The sequence below is a fragment of the Ptychodera flava genome, chromosome 1 (assembly GCF_041260155.1).
Source record: "Ptychodera flava strain L36383 chromosome 1, AS_Pfla_20210202, whole genome shotgun sequence".
Lineage (NCBI taxonomy): Eukaryota > Metazoa > Hemichordata > Enteropneusta > Ptychoderidae > Ptychodera > Ptychodera flava.
In genome coordinates, this window is record NC_091928.1 from 29,777,133 (window position 1) to 29,787,387 (window position 10,255).

The window sequence follows — 10,255 nt, forward strand, 5'->3', positions numbered from 1 at the left end:
ATACATAGAAACTCTGGTCTGATCAGCCTGCAAGTGTCATCGGCAAATGACGAACCACGATTCAAGTTACCGATAAAAGTAAATTGAGTACAAGGAAACAGATCCGAATAAATGGGGTCCTTTATATCTCGCTGCTTCCTTATCAAGGGGTCAACTTTGAATGATCGACAGATAAACATACATAGAGGCACGCTTCTTGCATACAGATAATTATTTTCAATAAATACTTTGTAAGCACAGCAAAACACCTGGCGTTTAAAATGCCAAGGTTAGCTACCACTATATGTATAATATAAGGACTTTGCGCTATTTTGCATTTGTATGTGTGTTGATGCCGAGTGTGTGTTTATGTTCAGGTTTGGAGTATGGTGGAGTGGGCCCAGTCAGGGACAGATATTCGGACTCTAAAACTTTGACAATACAATTTTGCCCTAGCACTTGCGGGGGCTTATTTTGCAGTTTCTAGTTCATGGAGCTAAATTATGTTTTCACCTGCTTAGTTTATGAGAATCGACAAATTAATTGTCTCCTTGGAAATAACACAGCCATATTGATTTTGAAGTGTCGACAAATATTCTTACACCAAATTTTGAACGGTGAAAGTTTTCCTCCGGAAAGTTTGAGCAATTTGAAAGTTTAAGTCTTTCAATTTCGAGGCGCATACTACTTTAAAGCCTCTGCTCATATCATCAGATGATAGTCTTTCGCGGTCCAGAATTTCGGCCCAGGGAGGAAAATATGCACTGAGTGAAAAATATCGGTTTGATCATCTGCTTCCAGAAGGCAAACAGCCATTTTTAAAACGTTTTGAAAATATTTTGAAAATAGCAATGTAATGGTTAGTAATCGACGTGGAGTCTATACAGAACAAAATGCAATTATCGCCAATTATAGGGTTTGACATTGCAGCTTTAAGGGAAGGTCTTCCAATGGGGAAATAGTAATTCACCATTTTTAATCTAGTGAACCGTTACGGTAGAACCACCATATTTTCAGAGCTGGAAAATTCATTCTTTTCGTAAGAAAAAATAATTTAAATTTCTCATGTGAGTGATTGACAAAGAATGCCAGGTTTGCTTAAGCTTGCCAGATGCTGTTGTTCTCACTGAACGTGAGTGAAGAGCGACGTGGTGAAAAATGTGGATGTTTGCGCAAAGGTTTCCCGTGATGGCGCAGTACTGTTGACACAGGGATTTGGCGGATTAGCGATATCTCAGCTACACCACTTGGAAAAAAATAATGAAGTGCGTCAATTTCTATATTCACGCTCTGTCACGTGATCACCAAAAACAGGACTTCTTCATTTTGGTAAGCTTGGTGATGACGTCAGAGCATTATCAGAATGAGAGAGCACGAAGAATACATATACACACGGAAACACTTTCAAATTTATAGGACCCTGGGCGGTTGAACCAGACTAAATGTGTGTTGCACACAGACGTCCATTTGAACGCGGAAATCAGATAGGGGCGCTAATGCAGGGACTGATTGAGAAAAACACCCAGTGTTTACATTGTGCGAGCAAGGCTACGAATGACGACCATAGAAAAAATTTTTGATAAAAACCAGAAGGATTTTCCTTGGGACTTTCGCTTTGTACCCAAACCCTAACCCCAAACGATTGTCTAACTTGATAGGGAGGTTAAATAAAAAATATGTTTCAGATAACCCGACCTACCCTACTTTAAACCCTCCGACCCTATTTTTTCTCATTTTCAAAAATCACGCATGATTTTGCCAAAATTTGTTGTTTTTTTCATGGGTCACAATGAAATTTTAAAAAAAATTAAACACCGACCTACCCTATTTCACACATTTTGCCCTTACCGTGACGCCTGATGAATGACGCGAAACGGTACCCGTGTTTACTTATACATTCTCTCTTGTCAGACATAGAATATCAAAATGGCGATTAAACATTTATTGTTATCATTAATTGAATATACAAAGGATATGGTGCTACCAATTAGAATTGAAGATATTCTATCCCTGCACGTGACAAATATCCAATGGGATTAACGTGTTTTCATTCAACGAATAAATTAGAATCGCGTGTACTTATTTTGAGGTGAACGCATCTTGAAATGGAGAGTCGAGTGTACATAGAGACGCATCTTGCAAAATTCCACTTTCTGTAGCGTACAAATACCGACGTTTCAAAATGACGGGGGAGGGGGGGGGCAAAATAAATCAGCATGACAAAACTCTGTCTTTATCCACAAAGAAAGAACGAACACATCTCGAGGAAAGTGGCATTCAGAATGCAATTTCCTGATTGAAAGCTCAACTGTTTTCCGGGTGCGCTAAATGGCGCCTTATTCCTTGGAGAGTTTTTATAACAAGTCTCAGCACACAAAGTAAGCCAGCCAGTTCATTCAGGGATAAAATACACAACAAAGTAACACTGGAAAAATAATTAGGTCAAAATAAATTTTACAGTATATTATTAAAATTAACGAAAATACTTTTAATATGTGATAAATCGAAAATCAGCAAGTATTCTTCGTAACATAGTTGGACAACTTTCATTTTATTGGCCGTCAATGTTAATTTCAAGGATCTCCAAACAATGTACATGCTAATCGCGAACTGTGAACAATTGAGTGGCAAATTGAGTTATGTTTGGATTTCGGCTTCGGGGATTGTCACGAACTTAGGTCAAATAGAAAGAACGATGAAATGTGCTGAGCCAAATCGTCAGTAACCTTAACTCAAGAACTTGATAACTTGATTGAAATTTCAAATAGCCTCCTTAAAATGTCTGACGAAGAAACACACGTTTTCAATAAATCAGATTAGTGGTAACCACTCGGTCATATCAAGGAGTGGCACACCTACCTGTCATGGGTTCTTAACGAAGAAAAGCGCCCAAAGATATCGATAAAAATGGCCTCAAGCTGTCAGACCTTTGTTATTTCTGTTTATTTTGTCTCGCAGTTTATCAGGGTAACGCCAAAAGTGTACAATACGTATCAGTGTAAGTGTTATGGAGGTGTTTGTGTGTGTCTAGGTTGGTGGGTGGGGGAATGGATAATACGACATTTGACGAACGACCTACAATTTGATCTTAGGTCACTTCACATGTTGTGGTATTACGATGGAAGAATCTGTGCATTATATGTCCCTCATTGTTTGGAATGACTTGATTTTGCGTACCAGATACAGAAATAGGTGGAAACGTGATTGTTATCATTGTTATAAGCGTTAAGGTAGAACGTGCCTACGTACAGATATTCGAACTTCGAGGCGCATGCTACCTTAAGGGAACACATATTAATTGTCATTTACAGCGTACACTTTAGGAACTTGAGAACCAGCCATTGACAATTACATCATTGATTTCATTGTTCCATACACGTTTATGTTTACATTATGAATCCGGATTGCACGGACGGCCTTGCCGGGTTACAACATCCAATAAAAGCTAAAATTTCCAAATGATGTTTAATGGTTTACATATGCAAATACAGTTTTGTCCGTTTTTTTAAGAATGCATCCGGGAACTAGGCGTCTAAACAGCTCTGAAGGACCGCGTGACCACCGAGAGTGTTATTATGGAAACCGCAAAATTTGCAATCATGAAAATAAGGTTCATTCATCCTTAATTTGAGAAGCAGCTTCCGATATAGTTTTATTTTAATTTTTTTAAAATTTATCTATCGTCCAACGGGCGAATGCCACATTACAGGATGAGGTACCCATCACCTAATGGAGCAATGAGGAGTAAAGTGCCTTGTTCAAAGGCACAACACCGTGCCAGAGAGTCTCAAACTCACCATCCTCTGACAGTGAGTCCATTACTCCGGACCTACCGGGTCTGGAAGTTACTATCCGAAGGCTTCCGATCGTGAGCCCCGGTACCTTAACTAATGCGCCCCGGTGCCTCCTAATATTACTTTGAAGATATTGTATCCACATTATCTATTTGGGGAAAATCAATAATTTGTTTCTCCAATAATTAAAGATCGGATGTAGATTATTTAAGATAAAATATGACGGCAAAAAATTGTAAAGAAAAACTGTAATGGGCATTTTGAACTGAGACAGGTATGTCGCGTTTCCTCTTAAATTTCGGAAGGGTGTTGTACAGAGATTCAATTAATCAATGTGCCAGCGAATTTAAAGCTTTCCCAGCCCTTGATTTGAATGTTCAAATATTGGTACACTGATGAAGACGCCACTTACTTCCCCGTTTGAAATTGAAATCCTGGAATTTACGACAAAAAAAAACTGACCGTAAAACGGTCATTTACTGGGTTCGGGGCAAGCGCCGGCGACTCGGAGCAAGAACGTTCTGATTTGCGTTCAAATTCGACAACAGTGCACTGACATTTTGCTTGAAGTATTTCGCATTCTTAAAAAGCAAGTGTTGCCTCCACTTCTGTAACTCTTCTCGAAACGTTTTAGACAAGCGCTTTGCCAGATGAATTCGACAAAAAAGGCTTTGTTTCCCAGCCTTCCACTTCCAAATAAATCAAACATACTTAACGTTTAGGCTGATGTGCATATATATATTTCATGAAAACCTAATGTGTTTCGTTTTCTTAAAGCAATGACAAACATTACAAGGCTCAGCGCCGGCTACACAAGAAAGCTCGTACGACCAATAACGCGCTTCACCGTGACGCCGAAACTGATTAAATACCTGAGTTTCCCAAGACTGACTGTCATCCGCCGTGAGTGAGCTGCTGTGTCACGTACACCTCAGCGCTAACAAACATCTAGACGTAAATCGAGGCCTGTTTACATTTGTTTACCCACACCCATGGCGGCGGTTGTTCGGGCGAAAATGATGTCACGGATCCTTTCAACCCTGAAGAGGATATGATTTCAATAAAAGTTTCAGAGTACGTGCACTTTATGTATACCAATTCTGTACTTTTGGCGTGTTTCCTGTTCGCCTCCTTTCTGGAAGCCATTGTTACACCAAGGTCATCGATGCCTACCTTTTCCGGAGAAGTCGGAATAGGCAGCACACGGTAGTAATTCACAGGAAACGCTAAAAAGGCGGCCCTTCCCCAAAATTGATGGTACCACAGACAAGACAGCGTTCTCGGCGTACTGAGGTACATAAACGCAGATAACGCACTGTTCTCTTTATTAAATTGTCAAATTCACAAAAGTCGTTAACTACATGAGATATTCGTATAGGCGAGAAATCGAAAGGTTGCAAACAATATCCACAGAACATTTATTTGAAATCTGTCAGAGATGACTCATTTCTTGAACAGTAAAAAGAAAACAAACAAAAAAGGAACACTCAATGCAACGACAATAAACTGACCGGGGGATTGGTGAAGGAGGCGATAGGGCAAAATTAAGCTGGTGAAATTTGCCGCGGCTACTGTGACACAGTAGAGCTTTTACATTACTCTGTTTTATCTGTATCGCTGTCTTTGTTTTATCTGTATCGCTGTCTTATGACATATTGAGCAAAGTGTTCCTCCGAATAAAAGACAATTATTAATAACGGAGATCACAAACCATCCATTCTGTGAAGTATACAGGGTAATCTGATTTCAGCCTCGACTTGGTCGCTAGGCCACACGGTTATCGACAAACTGTGCGACGTGCTACTGATCTAGTCACAACGCCCGGCGTCCGAAACTGTTTCAGCGTGGCGTTGGAGTACGGAAAGAAACCCACTTTGACGCACGTCCCGATTGAAAGTACCCCTTCCCGTCACAAAATTGTCGATTCGGACATTTTCAATCTTGCACCTTCGCTGCATGTCGAGAAATTCAGATCAGAGCAAGGTCTTTGCACCCGGAAACTATATGAGGAAATAGTCGGACAAAATAAACACCCGTGTTTATGATGCCGCCACCCAGGGCCGAAACAGTTCAGCCAACAAGCGAGATAAACAAGCTCGATCACTTAGAACATCAGTACCAAAAACGCGCTGCCATTTTCCCGGTTGCACCAGCAAGATATAGCTAAAAAAACGAGACGACAAGCATGCGCTGTACGAGTGTCTTGTCTATGAAATCTGCTGGGCCTTTAAGAGTTCTGAATAATGTGCCGATCCTTTCTTCACTGTACGGTAGATGATCGCGAGTCTAGAGTACAACTTACCTGGGGGAAGTCCCGTCTGCTGGTACGCTTTCAATTTGTCCCGTTTGATCTGAGTGGTAATTTCCCTGTCAATGATGGCCTTCATCTCATCTTCTGGAATACTGGCTTCACTGTAAGTGTCCCTCGGAATCTAAGATTTCAAAAAATCGGATGAAGACATAATCATGAAGGCTGTCAAAACTTGGCACATTCTTGGCTCCCCTAGGTAACACGTCCTCAATAATGGACTAACAATGCTCGACTTAAGTGGTCTGAATTTTGACCGTCCTGCTGATATGAATCGATGGGCAACCCGTATGTTGAATATCAATTTTGGTTTTTGACATGGTCAGTTTAACTTTAACTTTTGAAAATCTGTCAGTTGTCATTGCGGAAAGATTGGCGGTGACGGACAGTCACTTTTAAGGTTATCTTGCCATGGTTAAGGTCAACACTCAAAAATTTCACAATCAGAGTTGAGACTCAGAGGAAATCAGTTTTTTTAAACAACAAACACTGATGAATTTTGAATAAGAATTTAAAAAATCTCTCACCGACTGAATAAAAGTTATGCATTTTCTTCCATGATAGAAATACACTTTGACTAGAGGACCTGATATTCTAGACCAAGATTACCAAACAATCAACATACTATACAAAAACTACAACCTTGAAGTAACCCACACCGCAAGAACAGAATTCTTTCTCATAATCTGTGTTCCAAATAAAACATACAAATATAAGAAGCCAACTAGTCCTTGGCGCTTGTCTGTTTCACAATGAACGTCATCCAATGGTGAAGCATTTTCATTCGCCATTGACGCTCATGTTTTTATTTGTCGAGTCTGTTTCCAAGTATTTCAGCCAGGAGTCACGTGATCACTCCGCCACTACGTGTCCAATCAGACGCAATAATACATGATATATTGGGTTGAAATTTATTCCTTCTATTTCGTATTTACTTAAGACACTAACAAGCCCGCAGACTATTGACAAGCCGCCATGTATATTGCACCAAACGAAAACAACTATATTCTCTCAAGCCAATAAATCAACGTAATACTTCAGCAGCACCTAGGTAGCTAAGAACAACTTTATTGCAGATGGGTATACTACTTTAGGCCCACAATTATGCCACACCGAACCCGTCTGGCTACGTGCTCGCTAAATTTGCATTATTGGAATATTTCGAAAATATTCCAATAATATCGAAATTTGCATTATTGGAAATTTTGCATTAATTAAATAATTATTGGAATATTGACTTCCATGTCAGTGTCCCTCGGAATCTAAGATTTTAAAAAATTGGATGAAGAAATAATTGTGCGTCTATGTCCTCTGCGACGTAAACTGCGGGCGGAAGTGTCACACTTAAAGGGACAAAGTCGCCAATTTTTCATGAATTTTGTTTGATACGAGATACTACTTATATTGTTTGACATGTTGAAAGATACTGAATGAATGGGTGACCATGCATATATTCGACCCTGGTTTTAGACATATTAAATGAAACCAGTGCGAAAATGAATTAATGGTCATGACCATTAATTCATTTTAGCGATGGTTTCATGTATCGTGTCTAAAATCGGGGTGGAATATATGCATGGTCACCCATTCATTCAGTATCTTTCAACATGTCAAACAATATAAGTAGTATCTCGTATCAAACAAAATTCATGAAAAATGGGCGACTTTGTCCCTTTAAGGTAAAGAAGGGAAAGACCAACGGCATTGTTGACTAAAATTCAGTTTCCAAATAAATATTCTAAAACTGTTACTTGTATATCCGTTTACAGCTGCACTGCAATACAACTTGCTTTACTGGTGATATGCAGTACATGTGTTATTTGGAAATGCCAAGAGTTGGTGTTGGCTTTAGCTCTTTTGCTTGAAGCTTGTAGACGTCGTAAGGCCGTATAGTATTTACAATGTAAACCACACACTTTTACCAAGAAACTTGTAAACGCCAGGACGTAGTGGATATACAATGTAAACCGCACACGTTTGGCCAGAAGCTTGCTCTTGACTGAAAGCGATGCACTTCTCTAACTTTAATGTGACAATGAGCCTTAACGTTTCCATGTTTGGCACTGTTACCATAGATTACATACATCTAGGATGACTTTAAACAAACAAAAGCACAAAAACTGTCACTCTTTGCTGAACCATCCCCTATTTATCAAAAAGGCGACTATGAATATGACCTTAGGTGAAGAGAGACGCACGTGAGGTCACGTCACTGAATTCTGAGTCATAAATTTTGTCTCATTTTTCGCATGTGAAATAATTGTCAAAAAAGATCTCTTCAGTGTAAATTATACTGTGAAGGTCAAGTTCATTACAGTGCATTTTATTTATCCGAAACGGCGTTCATGAAGTTAATGTAAACGTGTAAGTTAGCATTTCTGAGCATGGACAACACTTCCCAGGCAAGAACGATGAGACCCGGGATTCACGTGCCGTGTTGGTGTCACTAAGGTTTCGCTCACTGTCAGCGATGTCCTTACAAAACAAAAATAAATCAATTAAACGACCACTTGCCTACCATAGAAGTTTATGTAAAGAAAAAAAATAAAAATTCGTCCAGTCCAGTATTCATCGTAAAAACGAGGAAGTCACTATAAAATGGCTTTAAATAGTCACATTGTGGAAGGACAGTCGTGACTTTTTACTCGCTTTATTTGTTTCTGCATGAGCGATCTTTGCTGGCCCTCTATATAGTGTGCTACTTTACGCCTCGACGCAGCAACCATCCGATGATGTTACCAGACAACAATCTGTATGTTAAAATATCACCCTTCTCCAGTCAAACACTCATTTCCTTTCAAAACAAAACTCAATAAAAACTTTTTGGTCCTGCATATTAGAGCTATACAAGTCTCCGATTGAAGTGAAGAGATTTATAAGGACTGTCTTCAGACTCCACACGGTCGTATCTTTCTCCCCTTGTACCTTCAGGTGAGTGAATTTATGACGCTCAAGGCTGAGAGGTCGAGTAAGGTGCCACTGCTTTTGTTATGCTGTGAGGTTGCCATCATACTGTACGATGACGCCATCAAGCGATGTGAATAAACACCTACTTGGTTGGCCTTGGCATCGTTTTCAACGCGCTTAAAAATTTTCGGCACGAACGTGCACTACTATACCGCAAAAACGCAACGGTTTCACGCTATATATCTGCGGAGCATGACAGTTTTGCCTTCTGCGAGAGACGACAAGACATGTAAACACCACACTCTACTATACTGATTACTGTACTGACGCCTAATTCTTTGACTGCGCATGTCCAATTTTGCCCCCGAAGGTTACTGCAAGAATTTACCCGATTCATAACGTTCGGATATTCATGAAGGCCTTGTGTTTATTCGTGATACTTCATTGAGAAGTTTCTTGTTCTAACAAGTGGGATCACCCACTCCATGGCATCGCAGGTCAAGCAGCTCAGAGGGAAAAACAAAACGCACCTGGATCGTTTACTGTATTCCCACTTCCCCTTCCCTTTCATAAAATCTGCTGACAACATCCGATATGGAAGTCAAAACTTCTCTTTCCTCGGCCTCAAGTGCCTGGCTTTCGCAAACACACGGGTTTCCACTCAACGTTTGCCGCTTCCAGTATTTGTATAATACAATTAATAACGTTAACGTTTATCTTATCTACTCTACGCTAGGGTTTCTGTTTTGTTGTTTGTTACTGGTTGCGTCGCCAGGCATCCCAACTGACCCCACTGACTGAAACCGTATAATATCTGGTTGTCAGGTTTCGACAGCCATGGCCGACTCATCTGACCAGACATTTTCCCCTGTATGTACGAGATTTATTTGATCGATTTAGAGGTGTACTTCCCGATCAACAACGAACAAACCTGGCGGGAAGGGACCATTGCAGGGCCGACTAACCAACTTAATAGCTTCGCTTCCACAGCAAAGAGGACGTCACTTCTGTGCTCACATCAATTTAAAATTAACATCCTCTTTTTGATAAATGTGAACGTCACATGGTTATTTGTTGACCTAGGTGGCGTCGAGATTCAGTTTACTTTTGTCAATGTCCAGCTCTTCCCGTACATTATATTTACATCTATGGTATCTCGAAACACGACGGAACAGTCGTTTGACAAGCGTATGCCATGCCACTCATCTGCTGGGCAGTACGCGTCGCATTTCCAATTGTCGCGATTTGGTAAATTTGGCGGGATTTC

The 10,255-nt window shown here is 40.2% G+C and overlaps 1 protein-coding gene across 4 annotated transcripts in view; it reads right to left on the minus strand.

The window, feature by feature from the left end:
* Nucleotides 1-10,255, minus strand: part of LOC139134874 (uncharacterized) — a 32,055-nt gene that overhangs the window by 8,629 nt on the left and 13,171 nt on the right. For 3 of the 4 annotated variants that reach the window (XM_070701955.1, XM_070701978.1, XM_070701962.1), the window contains exon 2: nucleotides 6,076-6,205. In XM_070701955.1, the coding sequence (XP_070558056.1) occupies nucleotides 6,076-6,205 (130 nt within the window). Of the gene's footprint in view, nucleotides 1-4; nucleotides 4,216-6,075; nucleotides 6,206-10,255 lie in introns of those variants that run through there. The other variant, XM_070701969.1, reaches the window with a different exon arrangement.